The 21,652-nt window shown below is 36.8% G+C and overlaps 1 protein-coding gene across 1 annotated transcript in view; it reads left to right on the top strand.

Moving 5' to 3' along the window:
- The window catches only part of SELENOI (selenoprotein I), a 38,341-nt gene extending 18,206 nt beyond the window's left edge, over positions 1 to 20,135 (top strand). The window contains exons 4-10 of the mRNA NM_001164486.1: positions 2,058 to 2,132; positions 6,062 to 6,324; positions 7,241 to 7,349; positions 12,787 to 12,835; positions 14,202 to 14,382; positions 15,413 to 15,595; positions 18,040 to 20,135. Coding sequence (NP_001157958.1) covers positions 2,058 to 2,132; positions 6,062 to 6,324; positions 7,241 to 7,349; positions 12,787 to 12,835; positions 14,202 to 14,382; positions 15,413 to 15,595; positions 18,040 to 18,138 — 959 coding nt within the window. The 3' untranslated portion in view covers positions 18,139 to 20,135. The remainder of the gene's footprint in view (positions 1 to 2,057; positions 2,133 to 6,061; positions 6,325 to 7,240; positions 7,350 to 12,786; positions 12,836 to 14,201; positions 14,383 to 15,412; positions 15,596 to 18,039) is intronic.
- The last annotated feature ends 1,517 nt before the right edge of the window (positions 20,136 to 21,652 follow it).

Here is a 21,652-nt window from a genome sequence, read left to right on the forward strand (position 1 = left end):
TGGTTTTATTCATATGGTTGTATTTTGTGGAACTTTTGGATACTATAAGGATATGTAAAATGTTAGGAATTGGATGTAAAAGCTAAGTTGTATTTTCACAATCTGTTATGGATGTTTCTATCAAATTTTAGAAACCCACTTGACTCCTTAATTTAGATATGCTATCTAAAAAGCAATGAGGTTTTGATAAATAAGGAAAAATAATTGGATTTATAAGAAGATGAATAATTAAGACTATGACACTGCCTGAAATTGAGTATGAACAGGGTCCAACGTACTTATCAGTTCCAGAAATATCCTTTCCCTTACTCTAATTATGCAAGAAAAGTCCCCCCCCTTTTTGAAGGGAATGTGATCTCTCCTTCTGCTCAGCATCCATATTTGCCTTTAATGACACCGAGTTTCCATTGAAAATGGTTCTTAGACCTCAAACGTTTATTGACTGAAGTCGAGACCCTCATTGGAAAAGAGAGGAAAGAAACGCTTTTGGAGGCAGTTGTCAGCCTGCTGCCACCCCAGACTCCAGTGTCTTTCACCCTATTCCTGTCTTCACTTTCTCCTTTGCTGTTTCTGATGCAGGCCATGGGACAGAATCTGGCTGTATTTGGGGGTGAGGGACGGATAAGTGGGAGATAGAGTTTATTTTCATTGCTCAGCCAGTTGATGGAGTTGAGAGGAATGGAAAGATGGAGGGAAGATAGAATGAAAATTTTTTTGCGTTCTAAGTTTGATATGTATTTTCTAATAAGAATACTTAAAAATGGGACGCCTGGGTGACTCAGCGGTTGAGCATCTGCCTTTGGCTCAGGGTGTGATCCCAGAGTTCCGAGATCAAGTCCTGCATGGTGCTCCTTGTGGAGAGCCTGCTTCTTCCCTCTGCCTATGTCTCTGCCTCTCTCTCTCTGTATCTCTCATGAATAAATAAAATCTTAAAAAATAAAGAATACTTAAAAATGATGTAGTAAGGAGTTTTAAATGTGTCATAGTTAATCTGTGGGCTTAGCAGACTTTTGTGGACAGACTTTGGAGAAACTGTCCTGACAACATTGTTTTTGTGGAAAGTTCAGAGTTTCAAAAACTTATGACTTAACATTATAGAAATTCTGAATATTGAAACTATAGATATACCTAATTATCAAATGAAATTTTAATCCATGGCTTCTATACATGTAATAAAATGGCAACTTTATGAAGATCATAAAGTACAACATGAATAATAGGACTAAATTTTATTAAGCATCATTTTGATACTAAGCAGTTTTTAAAAATTTGTATTTTAATCTTAGAACATCGTCAAAAGTTTTATAACTAGAAATAATTATTTTTTCCCACTACTCTAACATTATTTACTTAGTTATTAAGAGAGGTAAAAATATGTAAATATTAATGTATATTTCCCCAAATCCTAGATCCTGGAGGACTAGATAAACCATCCAGTCCTGGTATATCTGGTAAATGGAAAACAGGAGAAGTTAAATGATACTTTCTTGATCACACTGCTGGTTGAATACAGGACTAGAACCCAGACCTCCTGATTCTCAGTTGTTCTATCTTAGGGGGAAATAGTGAGGTCCTGGCATTTCAGAATGATTCTGATGCCAAATTCATCCATACAGTGGAGGTGATCTGTCTATATCCACATTAGCTAGTTAGTAACATAATGAGAGAATATAGATTGAAAGCTCAATATATGTTTGTAGGATAATTGTAAATGAGGATCAGATTAAACACAAGCATCTTTTAAGTCTCAAAAATACTAATTTTCTTTCCCAGTGCCTAAGCAATTTTCAAGTAAAGATGAACAGTTTTGAGTTATGATTAAAGTTCAAATGTCTATTCTTTATGAGGGGTTGGGCAACTACTTTTGGTTTTGGCAAAACCAAAGTTTTGTCAGTTTACAGATATATTTTTAATATCTACCTAATTCTGCATTAAAAGTACATTATAAAGTACTTTAACTTTTATTTAATAAATAGAAATATTTCTCATTGGCGGTATATAGCTATGGTAAGAACAATTGTACTTTGTATTAAAACCTGCATTGCTTTCCTTTGCAGCACCAGGTTACAAGCATGTCCCTGATTGGGTTTGGATTGTAGTGGGCATCCTCAACTTCATAGCCTACACTCTAGGTAAGAAATTGGCAAATGTTCATAATTCAGTGACTGGTGAATCTGTCAGTAGGGATGGCCATCTTACCAAGTTAACATTTTCACTTAGCTTAATTCATTTTAACTCAGGGTTGTTAATTTCCCGTTCAACTTAATACATATATTTTTGAGTTTCTGTATGGAAAATGTCGTTTGTTGCTAGGAATGCAAAGAATAAGGTAGAAGTTGGCAGACTACCTCTTACAGGCCAACTCTGGCCTGTTGCATGGTTTTATAAGTAAAGTTTTATTGGAACACAGATATATCTATTCCTTTACATGTTGTCTGTGCCGGCTTTCTGCAACAAAGACAAAGTTGAGGGTTGCAACAGAGACTACTGATTACCCACAATGCCTCAACTATTTATTCTCTGGCTCTTTACAAAGAATATTTACCAACAACTAGAATAAGACATCGTTTTTGCCTTACGTTTGGGAAGCAACACTGACGTATCAAATTGTGGAATACTGAGAGAGCTGCTATAATAGAGCACAGTGAGAAAACAAAAATAAGAAATGATCAATTCTTATTTGGTGGAGGGGGTGGTTCGGGAAGTCTGCTGTGCTAGGCCATACTGTCTGTTTTGCCAAGAATGCTTTTTGTTGAGGTTATCTGCATGGCTTATCCTGTATTCTCTTATTCCCCTTCCCTGCTTTATTTTTCTCCATAGTACTTAAAGCCATATGACTTACTTGCAGCTTTAAGGGCTATGTACCCAGTGTTTAGAATAGTGCCTAACATATAGTAGGCTCTCAGTATATAGTTTTTAAATGAATACAAAATACCAGACCCTGAGTTAAAGTTGCTAGGATCTCTTTAGGTAAAAATAACTTGTATTCATAAAATCATTATAATTTGGTACATGATTAACTGCTGTCATTGCAGGTGACCAAAGGTGTGAGAATTTGAGGAAGGAAGAGAATGAAGTCTAGAAGAATTAGGGAAAAGCTTAGTGAGAAATTACATTTTCAGGCAGAAACTTTTGCACATTTGTTCTTTTTTTGTTGTTGTTTCCTCCCTTACTGTACATTTGTTCTTAAAGATGAGCAGGTTTAGAAAATTATGCTGTAGGGTTGGTTGGCAAGGGCAAGAAGAAATAGGGGAAAAGGTGAGAGTGGCCTGGAGGCTCTGACTTTTAACAGCATGTCATAAGGACCTTTTGATGTACTGTACCACCTACCTGTTTCATGTCCACAATTTTGGCAAAAATCCTGACCAAACATGAACTATTTGTTGCAAAACTGCCTTGAACTAACGTGAGGCAAATTCTAAACTTTATTCTAGTGTGACTATTCTCACATTTTGCTGCAGAAATATTAATGTGTTTGATCACAGGGTGCTGTTCTAGATCTTCCTGAGTTGCCCCCCCACCCCAATATATGGTATATGCCCTGAATTACCTTTCTAAAAAAAAAATTCTGAAACATATCCAGACATCAGACTTTGGATTGGAGCTGGAATGGGTTCAGTGGGAAAATGTACAAAACCTAATTAGTGGGGCACCTGGGTGGCTCAGTTGGTTAAGCACCTGCTTTCCAATCAGGTCATGATCTCAGGGTCCTGGGATCAAGCCCTGCATCAGGCTCTTTGCTCAGCATCTAGTCTGCTTCTCCCTCTGCCTCTCCCTCTCTCTCAAACAAATAAATAAAATCTTAAAAAACAAAACAAAACAAAAAAACAACCACCTAATTAGTATGTAGCCCATGAATTCAGTGTTTGTAATAACTGCCCAGGAGTTGCACCACAAACAGGAATTTAACCCAGCAAATAATGAGAAGAGACTTTGTGGAAATATTTTAGCTACTTAATGGCAAAAGAGTTCCCAACACTATATAACAGAGATCTGTAGTGTTTGGACAGGAAATCTGGGATTCATCCTTTCATATATTCCTTCAGCAATGTTTCTAAAGGCCTTCTTTGCCACAAACTGAGGTAGGCGCTATAGGTAGTACATACTATGGTGAGCAAGTAAATACAATAATCATAGGAATTCATAGGATAGAATTCATAAATCATAGGATTTAAGGAATTTAATTCCTTAAATCTGAATCTTTACAATTAGCCTAATAGTTAACTATTTCTTTTGGGGAGAAATTTTTATGATTCAGCTTTTTTTTTTTTCTCCTTCTTCTTAATAATGTCTCCTCTACTAGACCAGCAGTTACTAAGAGACCACAGGAATGATACCTTCTTTAGCAGAGTAGTTGGTTCCTGCACAAACATGCAGAGTTATGCTTCAGGTTCTTCTTTTTAGCTGGTTTTTATTCTCTCTGTCTTTCTCCCTGCACCCCCCCCCCCACTCCCCCCCCCCCCCCCCCCCCCCCCCCCGGCTCCTCTGTTTCTGCCTCTAAATGAAGGTGTTCCACTGTGCTTTACCCTTAACTTTCTCTTTCCACTCATTCCCTTGGCAATCCTGATACTTCCGACTATGGAGATGACTCCTGAGTTTCTATCTAGCCCTCGTCTGTCTTCTGAGTTGCTAGTAAGTACCTTAGGTTGAGTTGCTTGATATTACCATGTGGAATTCTGCCAAAACTTCAGTTTTAGCACCCAAAATTATACTTAGCATCTTTTCCATCTCTCATACTCCTTTGGACTTCTTTATTTCCTATCTCTCTCTTAGTTACCCAGATGGGAGATTCTGGAAAGGATCTTCTGGTCCTTCAGCCTCACTTCTCATCTTTCACTACATTGCCATTTTAATTTTCTTAATATCTCACCTGCCTTGAGCCTTTCATTCCCACTGTAGCCCATGTCCACATAGGCCTGCTGATTAGTGTCCTCTCTCCAACCTGTCATTCCTTCTGCTGCCAGGGGAATCTTCTCAGAGCACATCACTACTTTCATTCTAATCACTCCCCTATTCACATCCTATTAGTAGCTCCTGGTACTCCCTGAAACTTAAACTTGCTCCAGCCTCCCTTCTAGCTTCTCTACTGCCCTTTAACATACTGTTTTTTTTTCTGGTCAACTTGAACTACTTGGCATTCTCTGAACCCTCATGTGCTTTTCCATCTTGGTGTTTGTGCTGATAGCACTCCCGTCTTCTTGAAACAGCATACTCTTATCTACTGAAATCCAACTCATTCTTTATGTCCCCACTCAGGTTTCGTCTTGTCTGGAAGGCCATTCTCGATAGTCTTAGCCTGAAGAGTACTTGTCCCTTTTCTGTACTCTTCTATGCTTGGGATGTGCTCTATCTTTAATTACCATGTTTTGTCTCCTTTCTCAGTTATAAATGCTGAGGGCACAAACTTCATCTGTTCTGAGGTTATTCTTTTAATCTTCACAGCATCAAGCATAGTGCATTACATGTTTTTGATACATTTAATTCTCACATTTACTGAATGTCTACTTCATTCAAAGCCTTTTCTGAAAGTACTTACAATTATGGAAGTGGTACATCTGTAACAAAGTGACTGTAATTTCTAACAACATGAAATCGGTGTTAGAATTGAAGCACAGGGTGTTTTTGGATCCTAGAACAAGGAGTGGTTAGATAAATTGTAATGAGTAACTAATTGAATATTCTCTGGAGGCTGGAGAACATGTGGCTAACTGAACAACTCAGTTGTTATGAAGATTTGGGGGAATTCAGAGTCTAGCAACAATGCTTTGTCCTCAGATCTGAAACTGACACTGTTTAGTGTGATGTAATGTATTTTAATTTTTAGATTAAACTCTTAGAAATTACAGATTTTATTTCTGAAATCTTCAAATTGTAGGAGTGAAGGATTGGATTTTTACAAAAAGTACTGGCTGGTAGCTATTCCTTTGTTAATTAACATTGCTAAGTTGCTGATCTGTTTTATTTGTTTCTCCACTTTTTTTTCTCTACTTTATTAAAGAAGACTTTCTGCGTACTGGTACAGATGTTGACCTTTTCCCATGGCAATGTGTTTTGGTTGCAGATGGTGTGGACGGAAAGCAAGCCAGGAGAACCAATTCCAGCACCCCTTTAGGGGAGCTTTTTGACCACGGCCTGGATAGTTGGTCATGTGTTTATTTTGTTGTGACTGTATATTCCATCTTTGGACGAGGACCATCTGGTGTCAGTGTTTTTGTTCTTTATCTCCTGCTGTGGGTCGTTTTGTTTTCTTTCATCCTGTCCCACTGGGAAAAGTATAACACAGGGATTCTTTTCCTGCCGTGGGGATATGACATTAGCCAGGTGGTAAGTATGTGTTGTGCCTTAAATTTTCAACATTGCTATGAATTTGGGGACAAGTTTTTGTCATTCCTTCTTTATAGCCCTTACGCTTTTTTGGCAAGAACTGATTTGTACTTTTAAAAAATTTCCTTTTTATTTTGTATTGTTTCTTGCTTATTTATAAACAATTTCAAACAGAAAAGTAGAATAGCATGGTGAACCCTTAGGTACCTATTACTTAGCTTCAGCAGCTACATGGCCAGTCCAGTTTCATGTCTACCCTTCCTCCCAATTATTTTAAAGGAAATTCCTGATAGTAGATGATAAATATTTTACTATATATATCTCTAAATAGTAAGAGTACTGTTTAAAAAACCATAATCACAATGTCATTATTACAAAAAAAGAGGAGTCTCTTAGTGTTAATAAATATTCCTTTGAACTGTTGATTTTTATAAATAAAAATATGCACATATAATTGTTGCTTTTTTGTCTTTTCTGCCCATGTTTCAATGAGTAGAGATACTTGTTTTCTCTTACTTATTAGGCTTGCTATTAACTCTCCCTGTCTTTGAATACCAGCTTTTTGTGTTGCCATTTTGCCCATTTGCACCTAAGGCCCCAGTAAAGCATCAGATGTTGGAGTGTGTTTGAAGAAAGTTGGGTCATCTTATGCCTTAACCAATTCCTGAAGTGCCTTAAAGTGTTCTAAATTATGCCCAGTTGCTTGCACTGTTTAGAAGTTAGTTGTTTTATGGCACTGTTGGCTGAAAAACATATTGTTAAAGGCAAGAAGACTTGCCACAGTCTCAAATTTAAGTGTACTTCTTGCTTTTACTAAAACTATTTACTAGATTTATGCTGCATACAGCATTATTGTCTTCCTGATTTTTCCAGCTGTTAATGCCCCTGTATGCTTTTGTCTGCATTTTCCTTCCAGACTATATCTTTTGTCTACATAGTGACTGCAATTGTGGGAGTTGAGGCCTGGTATGAACCTTTCCTGTTTAATTTCTTATATAGAGACCTATTCACTGCAATGATTATTGGTAAGAAGCTCCATGTTGAAGCCTATTTTAACATCACTTTATTATTGAAGCCAGTGTTTGATTATAACAAGCTATACCACCTTTTCCCCTCTCCCAAACCCTCCAGCAAAGCAGAACAGCCCTACAGCCCTGGTTTCAACCAAACCAGTAAGGAAAATGAAGTTTCTCTGTTTTGGTTTTTTTGTTTAGCACTAAGCTGCTATTTTTAGTCAGAAGGAAATAAATACCAAAATCACATAAACCTTGTAAACTAACAATTTAAATGAATCTAGACTATTATATAGAGGATCCACATTTAGGTGAACATTTGGTATAGAATTCATGCCTGTCTCAAAATTGAAAATCATTAGTTTGTGGAAAGTAGAATAAATGAAAGATAGAGATTATTTCATAATATATCCACTCCAAAAGTTGACCTTCTATTCCTCTCAGATACTCTCCTTCTTTTGCCACTGGATATTAGGTAAAAGTTTTTGATCATGGTAATCTTTTCCTTTTGATTTTAACCAGAGATATCCATAGATATCATTGGATATCGGGGGTGGAGGGGCAGTGTTTTCTATGCAAAGATGCAAAGAGGGAGTTATCTGGGCTGTTACTTTGGGGTGCTAGGAGTAACGATAGTATCTCTGTAGAAGTAAAATAGCAAACTCTTGGCTACTGTTGTGTTCCCTTATCTAAAAAACCTCCTCTCTCACTACCAATGAACCTTGATAATAGGATGGGCATTAAGTTGAGTTTAGAAGCAGCCAAAAAGGTGGTGCAATAGGCACTGGCTTTTAGGTAGTTGTTTGGGCCTTTTTCTGGGCCCTGGACTACGGATATTTTAGAACCCTGCTATGATCTTCCCAGCGTGCATTTTTGAGTTTCTGTATGAACTGAATCCTCTACCTTGAAGAGGGTATCTGTTTTTCACTCCCACCACATAGCAAATCTTTTTATTTAAGCGGCTAACCCTATGGCTGTATTGCTGCATTTTATGTTTAAATGTTAAATTTAATGATAAGATGAAATCCTCTGGTATGTGAGATATATTTTTGAATGTTAAGTGGGTACTTTATAGGCACATGACTTTGTGATCTGTAAGTTTATCTGAATTCTTCTCTCTGAAATAAAACAGAAGCCCACATGTTTCTTTACAAATAAATAAGGCAGATTTCCCAGTACAGGTATACCTCATTTTATGGCGCTTCACCTTATTGTGTATTGCAGATAATGTGTTTTTTACAAATCAAAGGTCTGTGGCAATCCTTTGTCGGGCAAGTCTGTTAGCACTTGCTCTCTTCATGTCTCTGTCATAGTTTGGTCATTCTTGCAATATTTCAAACTTTTGTTATAATGCTCTGTGATCAGTGATCTTTGATGTTATTATTGGAATCACAAACCACACCCATGTAAGGCAACTTGATTGATGTGTGTATCTGACTGCTCTACCTACCTGCTGTTCTCCCTCTCATTTCTCTCCCTCCTTGGGCCTCCCTGTTTCCTGAGACACAATATTGAAATTAGGCCAGTTAATGATCCTCCGGTAGCCTCTAAGGTTCAAGTGAAAGGAAAAGTCACACATCTCTCACTTTAAATCACGATTTAGAAATGATTAAGCTTTGTGAGGAAAAAAGCCGAGATAGGCCAAAACACAGGCTCCTCACACCAAGCAATTAGCTATGTTTGTAAATGCAAAGGAAAAGTTCTTGAAAGAAATGAAAAATGCTACTCACTGAACACATGAATGATAAGAAAGCGAAATAGCCTTTTTGCTGATATGTAGAAGTTTTAGTGGTCTGGATAGAAGATCAAACCAGCCACAACATTCCCTTAAGCCAAAGCCTAATTCAGAACAGTGCCCTAACTCTTCAATTCTGTGAAGGCTGAGAGAGGTAAAGAGGCTGCAGAAGGAAAGTTTGAAGCTAGCAGAGGTTGGTTCATGAGGTTTAAGGAAAGAAGACTTCTGTATTATGAAAGTGCACAGTGAAGCAGTAAATGCTGCTGTAGAAGCTGCCACAAGTTACCCAGAAGATCTCACTGAGATAATTAAGGAAGGCAGCTGCCCAAACAACAGATTTTCTGTATAGATATAACATTGGAAGGAAATTATATCTAGGACTTCCATAGCTAGAGAGGAGAAATCAATGCCTGGCTTCAAAGCTTCAAAGGACAGGCTCTCATGTTAGGAGCTAATGCAGCTGGGGACTTGAAGGTTGAAGCCAGTGCTCATTGGCTATTCTGAAAATCCTTGGGCCCTTAAGAATTTGCTGAATCTACTCTGCCTGTCCTCTCTACATGGAAAAACAAAGCCTGGTTAATAGTATATCTGTTTATAGCATGGTTTACTGAATATTTTAAGCACACTATTGAGATCTCAGAAAAAAAGGATTTCTTTCAAATACTACTGCTAATTGGCAAGCACCTAGTCACCCAAGAGCTCTGATGACAACGTACAATGAGATTAATGTTGTTTTCATGCCTGTTAACACAGCATTCATTTTGCCGGAGATTGAAGAATAATTTCGACTTTCAAGTCTTATTATTAAAGAAATAAATACCTTTTTTTTTCTTTAAAGCTATAGCTGCCATAGAAAGTGATTCCTCTGATGGAACTAGGCAAAGTAAATTGAAAACCTTCTGAAAAGGATTCACCATTCGTAGGTGCCACAAGAACATTCGTGATTCCTGGGGAGAGGTCAAAATATCAACATTATCAGGAATTTGGAAGAAGTGGATTCCAACCTTTATGGATGACTTTGAGAGATTTAAGCCTTCAGTGGAGGAAATAACTAGCTGTGGTAGAAATAGCAAGAGAAGTAGAATTATCAGCAAGAATCTGAAGATGGGACTGAATTGCTGCAATCTCATAATAACTTTGTAAGAGACAAGGAGTTACTTCTTTTTTCTTTTTTCTTTTTTTTTGACAAGGAGTTACTTCTTATGGATCAAAAAGAAAATGGTTTTCTTGGGATAGAATCTACTGGTGAAGATGGTTGGAATGACAACACAGGATTTTGAATATTACATAAATTGAGTTGAGTGAAGCAGCGGCAGCATTTGAGAGGATTGGCTCCTATTTTGAAAGAAATTCTACTGTGGATAAAATGCCATCAACCAGCACTGCACACTATAGAGAAATTGTTGGTGAAAGGAGGAGTCAGTCAATGTGGAAAGCATCATTGTTTTCTATTTTAAAAACTTGCCACAGTCACCCCCACCTTCAGCAGTCATCAACCTCGAGGCAAGACCTTCCACCAGCAAAAAGATTATGACTCGCTGAGAGCTCAGATGATGATTAGAATTTTTTAGTAGTAAAGTATTTTTTAGGGGTGCCTGGATGGCTTATATGGTTAAGTGTCCACCTTAGGCCCAGGTTGTGATCTTTGGGTTCTGGGATCGAGCTCTGCTTTGGGTTTCCTGCTCAGTGGAGAATCTGCTTCTCCCTCCCTCCATGCCTTGCTTGTGTGGGCACTCACGTGCATGCTCTCTCGCTCAAATGAATAAAACAATATATGTTAAAGTATTTTTTAGACATAATGCTATTGCATGCTTAGTAGACTACATTATAGTATAAACATAACTTTTATGCACTGGGAAACCAAAAAAAAAATGATGTGACTTGCTTTATTATGACATTCACTTCACTGCGGTGATCTGGAAGGCAACCTGCAATATGGAAACTACATTAAGTGCTATTTAGAGAAGAAATAGAAGATGCAGTGTGTCTCTTTGGCAACCTATATATAGCCCAGGCTTCCTGCATGCTTGCTGTATTTAAGATAAAGTTATTTCAAGGTATTTTAAACTAAAAATACTCTTGGTAGCAAATCTTTTCAAGTTTCTGTCAGCCTTTTACCAACACCTCAGAGCTGTAGTGATTCTGGGTTAATTAATTCAGCCCCGGCTCCCTACCAGTGCTTCCCAGCTTGACATGGAGTCAGCTGCAAAAAATTTCTGAGGACATGAGCTTGTCTTCTCCTTCCTTTCTCTTAGAGGTCTTCTACTTGGGGAACTTTGTCGCAGTTGGGCTTGGAAATAGAGTAATTCGTCTTTTCAGATGAGATTTCTGTTTGGTGGATTCCAGTCTTTTCATCTGTTTTTAGCAAAATGTCTTAGGAATTGTTTTGAAGGAATGCTTTTCTGTCTTTGATTCTTAAGGTCATAGCTGCATTCATCACCTTCCCGCCCCAAGCCAAGCCTAGTCGGTGAGAAGGTCTAGAGTGGACAAGCTAGGGCTAATCTGTTGAGTGATGGCAAAATATCCAAATGAAGTAGCCAGAAACTTGCCACAGGTGTTGATTTGGAGTTTGATAGAGGAAAAAAAAATTGAGAATTTGCATCTTTAATTTGTAGAATCCGAGAATTTTAAAAATGCAAGGGACATTAGGAGGTCATTTAACCCATCCACATTGTACGGCTGTGGAATCTTGAAGCTCAGAGGGATTGTCTGATTTGCCCAAGAGTACATTACTAGATTTTGGAGTCACCTATAGGAAGCTTGTAGTTAAAGCTATAAGACAGGATTCTCTGAGGGAGAATAGAAGCACAGTGGAATACACAGTTAGGAATATGCAAGAGGCAGAGTTGCCAGGAAAGGACAGCACATGTAATGGTTGGATAACTAACAAGAGCACTGGAATGGATCACAAAGCCAAAGGCAGGAAAGAATTGCAGTTAGTAGAGAGTCATTGGAGTATCATCTCACTTAGAAGTCAAGAGTGAAGAAAGAATATTGAATTTGATCATTAGGAGAGTTTGGTAAATTCAAGAGTATAGTTTCTGCAGAGGGAAGGCAGAATGATTGAGTATTAAGGAACTGAAGGCCACAGGAAGGTCTGGTGAGTGATAGGGAAGAGCAGAGTAAGATAATACATAGAGCGAGGGCAGGAGAAGCAATAGGAGGGTGTCTTGGGAAGGCTGTCCTTGTTTTTAGGTTTGAGGGGAAAGAACTAGTGTATGTTTATGGGTGAAAAATTAAAAATAGGGAGATAAAAATAAGTGGAAATGGGAAACCACAGAAGCCGTTAATCATCACCTCTTTCAGTGACTCACACTTGTGCCTTTTACTGCATCCTAGGTACTGTTCCAGGTGTCTTTGTTTGTAGTAACTCATTTAATTCTCAAAACCCTATGGGATCAATCCTATTGTCTCTGTTTTATAAAAGAAGAAATTGAGGCACTGAAAAGTTAATCTGCCTGAAATCACATAACTGTAGGTACAACCAAGATTCAAGCCCAGTCTCAACTGCTGAGCCTCCGCTCTGAATCACCAAGCTGTTCTACCACTCTTCTGGTTGTGAATATTGCTCAGAAGTATATTTGATTTCATTACAAAAGTAAACCTGAACCTGCGAATTATTGTCTAAAAGTATTAAATATTTTGTATGTATTTGATAATTCTAAAAATCACTCGAATAATAATTGACAGTAATTTAAATATTCTTCCTTTTAGGTTGTGCATTATGTGTGACTCTTCCAATGAGTTTATTAAACTTTTTCAGGTAAGTATTTCTTAATTGGGTGGGAAATGTGAAAATTGTTACTTAGATGGATTTTAGGATCTGTTTTACTTTTGGCATTTGGACATTTTGAAAAGGTCATGAAACCTGTATTTTGAACCTAGAATTGAGGTTAGGATCATTTAAGGTATCTACAGTAGCGGCTGTGAGTCAATTCACCCACAGCACAAAACTACTGGTTCTTTTGTTATAGTTTTTGGCTCACCAGACAGTCTTCTGTTTGTCATTCTTTTGTGGAGTGAATGGGGAAGGAGTGTGTTCCTGTTGAATATTGATAAGTTTATGTTCTTTTTAGAAATCGATTATAAGTTTTTATAAATTGATTCTGTATAAGTTTAGTCAGCATGATCATAAAATAAAATTTCTGAACTTGTGTAGTTTCGGACCAAACCCTGGATCTGTGCTGACTTTCCAAGTAGCACTATATAAAAATTCCTGCCAGAGGAATGGGGCAGGGGTTAGGTAGGAGTTTCCTGGGTGGAGTTTCATTTCCTTGATCTGTACTTCTCTAGCTTTGCTGCCACACTGAATTTACTTAGAGGACCTGAATGTATTTTGGTGTTTCCCTCCTTGGTAATTTTCCTCCCACTTCCCTGTGGTACTGTTTCCTCTGCTTGAAACACTTATACTTCCCACTTCATCCTTCAGCTCTGAGATCTGTCCTACAGAATCCTATCTGTCAAGCCAAGCTCTGTGAATCTTCCCTATTTATGGCAGTTATTCATAGAAAACATAACATTTAAAGCTCTGAAGGCCTTAAAGATTAAGACATTTTCTCCTTGTCTTCTAAGGATGAGGTCTTGATAGGGCGATATCTTGTGCAAGATCATGTAATCAGTGGCAGAACCAAGACTAGAATTTGGGGCTCTGTTCAGATGGGCAGACATATTGGGAGAGTGTGCCAGAGGCACCTAGAATGCTATGGGCAGGGCAGTCTCGGTGCAGAGTCTTCCATTCTTGGGTTCTCTGTCCCTTTGTATTGTAGTAGAACTTCCTAGTGGTGTTTTGTGTGCATTTTATTACCCATTTCAAATATAAATCTCACAGAACAAAGATCAAGTTTTATTCATTTTTACATTACAGGGGACTAGGGGTCAGAAGATTTCCATTCTAGTCCTGGCCCTGCCACTTGGTAGCAAGTTATGTAAATTTAAATTCTCACATCATCACTTAGCCTGTTTGCAAAATGGGGTTAAGTAATGCTGATACTGTTTGTGCTATGGGATGATTGTGAGTATAAAGTAAGAGAATAAGTGTGAAAATACTTTGAAAACTACAAAATTTACAAATGCAGTGTGAGTTTATATGTAATAATGTTCTTTGTATTACTTGATTTTCTTTTTTTCAGAAGCTATAAAAATAACACCTTGAAACACAATTCAATCTATGAAGCTATGGTTCCCTTTTTTTCTCCATGTTTGCTATTCATTTTGTCTACAGCATGGATCCTTCAGTCGCCTTCAGATATTTTAGAGTTGCATCCTAGAGTATTCTACTTTATGGTTGGAACAGCCTTTGCCAACATAACAGTAAGATTTTTTTCTTTTAAAAGTAATAATATAAGGAATATATGGCAAAATTTGATAATTTGAGAAATGTTACATATTAAACAGATTTTAATTTAAAGATATTTTACGTCAGAAACCTGAAAGAATAATAACCCCAAAGGATATAGCATGCTGAATATTATTTTTCCCTTTTTCACATGGCTGCAGATCTAATGATTAATTTAGGGAGGCTGAAAGGAGTTTTTGAGAGAAAACATACATGCACACACTTTTAAATTAGCTGATTTTAAAATTAACAGAGTAAAAGCTTTGTAATAAATAGAACATTAAAAAAAAAAATGCTTTCTGTACAATGACCCAGCAAGACAGCAGCAGACAGGTAGGAGAGGTCAGGAGTTGAGAAAGATTCTGACAACCAGGGAGACTGTGCTTTCACTCTAAAAACTTAGTAAGTTTTTACTTTATAACTTAATCACTGAGCTTGTTTCCATGTCTGTAATGTGTTCAATAGCATCACTCCTCTTGATTTCACAGGATTTAAAGATCTAAAAGTATTAATACAGTGTATAAAAAATATCTCTAAAGGAGTAAAACTCGATTTGAGTAAGGTATTGAACGTAAAGGGAACCAGAGAGGTCTTGAGGTGTTAATATGACAATATGACTGAATTGGTCATAGCATTTCCTTATCACCATGAAGAAATTTAGTGGTATGGAACTATTAAAAAGGCTGTTTTGAAAGTTTTTTTCAGATATCATAGCATTTTAAAATTGGAAGAAGTTTCTTTTATCTGAACTGTTACCTAGTGGAAAAATGCCTTGTATAGCATCCTTACTAAATTATCTTCCAGCCTCTTCTGACACACACTCTGAGGGTCCATGGTTTTGGAGGTGGAGGCAAAGGTTCAGTTCAGCTCCTGAGCAGTTTAGAACTACTGAATTTAATAATATGTAACTGTGTTGGCTAAAGTATTTGAATGCTTTTTAAATGTTGGAGTGACTAATTTTGGAAGTGCTTTGCTAATTAATTTTTTTTTTTTCCTAATTTCAAGTGTCAGCTGATTGTTTGTCAAATGAGCAGTACCCGGTGCCCAAGTTTGAATTGGTTACTGGTCCCTCTTTTCTTGGTTGTCCTGGTGGTAAACTTTGGAGTATCCTCTTATGTTGAGAGCATTCTCCTGTATACTTTAACAGCTGTTTTCACTCTGGCCCACATCCATTATGGAGTACAAGTGGTGAGTAATCTAGAGCAAAATTGGTTCCATTTAGTTCTTAGAAGTAGTAGGAAAGGAGGTGAGGGAAAATTTCAAAAGAAAGCTGCTTATTAAAGTAGCCAGAAGAGGGGCACCTGGTTGGCTCAGTGGGTTAAGCGTCTGCCTTCAGCTCAGGCCATGATCGCAGGGTCCTGGGCTCAAGCCCCTCATATGCCTCCTTGCTCAACAGGGAGTCTTTCTCCCTCTCCCTCTGCCTTCCACCCTGCTAATGCTCTCTTGCTTATGTGCTGTCTCTCTCTCTCTCTCTCTCTCTGTCTCTAGTAAATAAATCTTTAAAAAAAAAGTACCTGGAAAAATTGGGATATTCTCTATAAAGCTTAGGTAATATCTAGGTACATAATTTCAGATATTGTTTCTCTGATGAATATGTTATAGTATCTACAAATAATTTAAAACCTGGATAATTATGAGGAATTAGTTTTTAAGTAAGTAGAAATGTAAACAGTTTTCTTGGTGTATGGAATTGTAAACTCTTGTATGCCTTCAATTATGTGAGGACCAAATAATCCCATTTGTTGGTGATCTATTTTCATATTTGCTTCTTTAGCTTTAGCGGCACTTTTATAGAGAGAGATAACAGAAGACAATGGATTTAAGAAGTATTTTGCAAAACGTTAATATTCTCTTCTAAAGCAAGAGACTAGTTTTAGGGCAAATGGACTAATTTAGATATAATAAAATGAAAATCAGAACCATGCAGCCTATTTTCTTTTCCTCACAGTTTAACATTCTTTTCTAATTATTTTATATATTTTAGCATGGTTTTATAAAAATGATTTTTAATTGTTGTACAGTATTCCATCAAGGAGATTACTTAATTACCCAGTGTACTTAATTATAACCCAGTTATTTTAATCATTTAGGTTGTTTCCAAATTTGCACCATTATAAGTTCAAGTTAGAGTGAACAATATGGAATAATATATTTTTCTTTATTTTCTGAGGGTAGTTTTGAAGCAGTGGGGTTATATAAAAGGGTATTCATGTTTTTGTGGTTCTTAAAATGCTTCTATTTGGGATGCTTGTTTTGAAAGGAACCCTTCTGGGACTCAGTTTGAGGAAAAAATGTCTTCTATATTGTCGTACATATTTTTTAAATGAGGGCACCTGTCATGCTTGATAACTACTTTATACTATGTATATGTTGCTAAACTTAGGTTTCTTCCCTTAGGGTTTTCCCCAAAGTAACCTACATTTGTTGGAATACAATAGGTGAAAAAACAAATCCATGATAACTGTGGATTATGACCGGAAGACATAATCCTTTCTTTATGTTTTTATTTGTTCATCCTTAACATAAATGCTTTATTTTATATCAACACTCTTAGGCTTTTATCTTTTATTTCGTCAATCTTTTTTTTTTTTTAATTTTTATTTATTTATGATAGTCACAGAGAGAGAGAGAGGCACAGAGACACAGGCAGAGGGAGAAGCAGGCTCCATGCACCGGGAGCCTGATGTGGGATTCGATCCTGGGTCTCCAGGATCGCGCCCTGGGCCAAAGGCAGGCGCCAAACCGCTGCGCCACCCAGGGATCCCTATTTCATCAATCTTATGTATGAAGTAGGACAGAGTTGTAAATGTCTTTTATAATTGTGTTAATTTATTATTCAGAAGCATATCTTTAGGAAACTACTTAAACCAAACCAAAACATTTTTTTTTCTTTTTAATTATAAGAGGAGTACATTTTCACTGTTAAAAACCTGGAAAATACATAAAAGTTATTGGGGAAAAAAATTCCAGGAACATCTTTTTTGTCTGTCTTTGTGCTCTCTTGCCACTTCTGCGACTTCTGGCCAGAAGGTAAAACTTGCTAAGCCACACAAAGCATTCACTTGAACTATTGCAATATAAATAGTGGCAATAGAGCTAGGAAGTATCAAATAAATGATGTTTGATAACTGACACATGATCAGGGTCTTGCCTACCCCCTAAGGATACCTTAACGAATATGGCCTACGTCTCTCAAAATGTACAGATCTATTTTTATACTGTTTCATTAAGATTAGGAATGATTACCTAGAAATGCTATAAGCAGCTAAATATTGAGTCTATATATGTAAATATTTAACCTATTAGATATTTTAAGTCAACTAACCCTATAATTTTTCAGCGGATTTGGGTGTGAATCTGTGTGATCCAGAGGGCTCTGGAAAGACTAGATTTTGGAGTTAGGCAAACTCAGATTTAAGTCCTAAGCCTCCTAGGGTAGTTCTGGTATTCTGTAGAATTCTATAGCCTTCTATCTAGCTCTATAGCTATCTTAGTCTAGAAAAACTTCTTCATTATTTCTGCTGAGTTTTGTTCCGTCAGTAAATTGTTGTCTCCAGAGGGTGAATTCTGTGTCCTTTTAAAAAATAATTAGGAATGTGTTTGTCACTGCCTCATGTTCTGGTTTTCTATAGGTAAAGCAGCTGAGCAACCATTTTCAGATTTACCCCTTCTCATTGAGGAAACCAAACTCGGATTGACTAGGAATGGAAGAAAAGAATATTGGCCTGTAATCTACAGAAAAAAAGTACTGTAAATAAGATGCTTGTAAATATTTCATCCATCACCATTGAACTAAACTGATGTGCTTAACAGACCTGGGAACTGAAGTGTGTATAGTACTTGGACAGCAGGAGTGAGACAAATGACCTGAATTTATGGAATTTTGGACCTACTAACTCCCAACTTATTTTATTTTTATAAAACCATGTTGCATTTTGGTTTAGCATAATGTACTTTAGACCAGCAAAATGTTTCTAGTGATTTTAGCTTCATGAGTCTATAATGTTTTGGTTCATACAGAGTTAAAGATACTTTGTTTTTATTTTTAAAGTCCCCACATTGGTTTAGGAAAACTGGTAACATTAAGAAAACCACAAAATGTTTTCATATTTGATACTACTTTAGTAGTAGGTCTTTAGCAGTGGAAGTTATCAATAGCCCAAATCTAATATAGGGAAAAGATAAGAGCAAGTCACCTTTAGCAAGAGATGCCAAATGATTGCAGAACTATAATGTACAGTTGCCAAATAGTGGTTTCTCTTTCCCATGGAAATGCCTTTTGTCCTCATGTGCTAAGAGAGCTAGTATATATATTTAGATTCTCTTGTGTTCTGGCTCTCTTTGTTTGGGAGGGATCTTGATAAATGGCTTAATTTTCTTTTAAAGAAAAATATCCGATTGAGACTTAGTAGAGAGTGGGTCATAATTGTAGCTCACCCATTGACATGGTTCATCATTTAAACATGGCGTATTCCCCCTCAGTTGCAAGTTGCTGAGATTTGGTGCCTGCAAACTCTGATTATATGAATGCATGTGACAGTCCCAGTCTTAGGATAATTATTTGTAGGGAACACAGGTGAACTTCCTTAGGAGAGAAATTTACTTTGGAGTTAGAAGTCTCATGAGCCTCACTATGAATTACTGCTATGAACCTCACTACGAAATTAATTTTCGGATTCAGTTTGTCCTTTTTTTTTTTTTTAATCCTTTCTCCCTTTTTTCCTTCCTTCCATCCATCCATCCGTCCGTCTCTTTTTTGTGGAAGAGAGAGTGCTGTGTTTTTTATTTCATATAGGATAAAGAGGTAGAAATTCTTTCTTCCCTAAGTTGCCCACTTCCCCACTTAAAAAAAATTTCTGATATATATGCCTTACTGAGTACCTGCTCTCTTTAATATGACTTGGGATAACTTTTTAGGTTTGCTGACAAACATAAAAATCCCTTTGACTTCAGTGTGGTGGTTTTATAGATCACACCTTTTCATGAATGTGGATATTTTATTTCTTTTTGACTTTGTCTCCATTCAGTTTGGTGGTGGTGAAATTTACTTGCTGATTTTCTTTTATTTTCCACTGAATGAAGTTTGTGCTCGAATGAAGAGTGTATCTTAAACCCTTTTTTTTTTGGATGGATTGCACTTGGATAAAATAGGCACCACTGTGTTGATATGTAATTAAATTCTTAACCATTATTTATCTATGAATGTGACCATCGTTAAATTTAATTACAATGTATTCTTTTTTGAATTTCAGTCTGCTGCTTTGTAAAAAGAACTATGTAATTGATATTTCAGTTTTTAAATTTGTAAATCCTAATCATTGTCATCCAGGTTACTAGAATTGAGTCAAGGAGCTAACTCATGGTTCTGTATTCATTTTTAAAAACAGTCCGTAAAGATTGAGGTATATTTGGTGATTTTTTTCTGAGACTGAAAATGGTGAGAAATCCATGCTGGAAAATGTGGGTAGTGATTCCATGTTTGTTAATAAATTCCCATCATGGAGGTCAGAGAATGAGCAAATTTAGTATCAGTAACTCTGTTTTTTGTAGACCTTGTTCTTTGTCATCTGTAAAATTGAGCTGGATCAAGTGGTAATTTGGGCTAGGAACAAAGCTTTGTTCTAAGGTTTCTCAGCTAATCATTTTACCTTTTTGTTGGCCTTGTACACAAGAATGAGATTAATCTGTGTTATATAAGAAAAGAACTGCAAAATATTTATAAAATGACTGATTTAGACCGCAGGCTTTCTTCACCTTGTACAGTATAGTTAACAAAACAAAACAAAACCTTCCAACATAGGGTCATGTTCTGTACTTCTGGGGCGATTTTACCTCAAAGTGTCTTTCTGTTCTTTTTCTGTTGCATCAAGTTTATTTGAAATTATTTTGTGCCTGTACTTCATGACCTATTTCTCTATAGTAAAAATTATGCCATAGTTTAATTGACACCGTTAGATGAAAGGTGGCTGTCAACAAGGTGAGAGTGAAACTGAGTGAATAACTGTTTCAGAATACTGTGGACTTGTAAATCTTCAGTGGACTGCTGACTTTTTCTTAGGTTAGTCTGCCATCTTGAAGGGCATCTTAAAAGCCCCCATTTGTTGTGTAGTGATATTGCAGCTGAAGCAGGACTTAATTGCAAATAGCTCTGTGTGAATTTGTGTCAAGCCAATTATCATAACATTTCCAAAGCATAAAAGATATTTCAGGCTTATGCATGATATTTTGGGGTGAGTTTACCTCCCCAGCCTTTCTCCCAACACTGAGCTGCCTTTAAGGGGAGCAGTGGCATGGTTGGTCGTGCATGTTTTCAGTACATTTCAGAATAGAGTGCCTTAGCCAGGCCAGAGGTTTGCTTTGTGTTTCTGCTGACCAAAGTTACCTAGACCTGTGAGAAGTTTCTTGTCAGGTTATGGTATATGAAAAATGTTCTTTCATGCTTGTCAAAACATAATTCCCCTATATTTGAGGGGGGCATGGGATAGAAAAGTCCTTAAAATACCTGGATAGAGTATGTTATTGCTGCCTTTCTGATCCCTTATTAACATTCATGATCTTTAGTGCATTGCACATTTTAAAATTATCACAGTTTACACTGCCATTCCTCCATTTATACATAATAGATGTAGTTCATGAGTTTTAGTCTCAAGGATAATAGAGCGATTAACTTCCAAATAAAAAGCTAGTCCTTGGCATTTTAATAATATCATGCTTAAATACTTTTAATGAATTCTAATTTTAAAAAAGCTCCATGATGATTATGGTCTAGAATGTTCTAGTACTATGACCAATGTGTCATTTATTTTAATACAGAGGTATGGGGAAGAGGAGTATATGTCTAGAGTTGCCCAAATTCTAAATAGGTACCAAGAGAGTATTAATCATGACCAGGAGTCTGGGCTTTGGGGGAATATGCAAAAGAAAAAGCAGGTGTAGGATCCCCCTGATGGAGAAGGGATCACCTAATGCACAATGCCTGTCGTGCCCAATGATCCTAGTACATACAGTGCAACATTTTAAATTGTCACAATTTAAATGATCATTCTTCCACTAACTTCAAAATTTCAAATGTAAATTTGAAAGTTTCCTAAGTGTTCAATTTTTAAAGAATTTATTTTGTAGTCGAAAAATATTTGGAATGTACCTTGCTTCCAAAGTAGACTTTGATTCTGTGACGTGTGGAAAATAAAGAGAGAAACTGAAGGTATTTGAATCAAAGGCCCCTTTTCCACTTTATATTTTAAC

Source organism: Canis lupus, chromosome 17 (genome assembly GCF_011100685.1).
Source record: "Canis lupus familiaris isolate Mischka breed German Shepherd chromosome 17, alternate assembly UU_Cfam_GSD_1.0, whole genome shotgun sequence".
Classification (NCBI taxonomy): domain Eukaryota; kingdom Metazoa; phylum Chordata; class Mammalia; order Carnivora; family Canidae; genus Canis; species Canis lupus.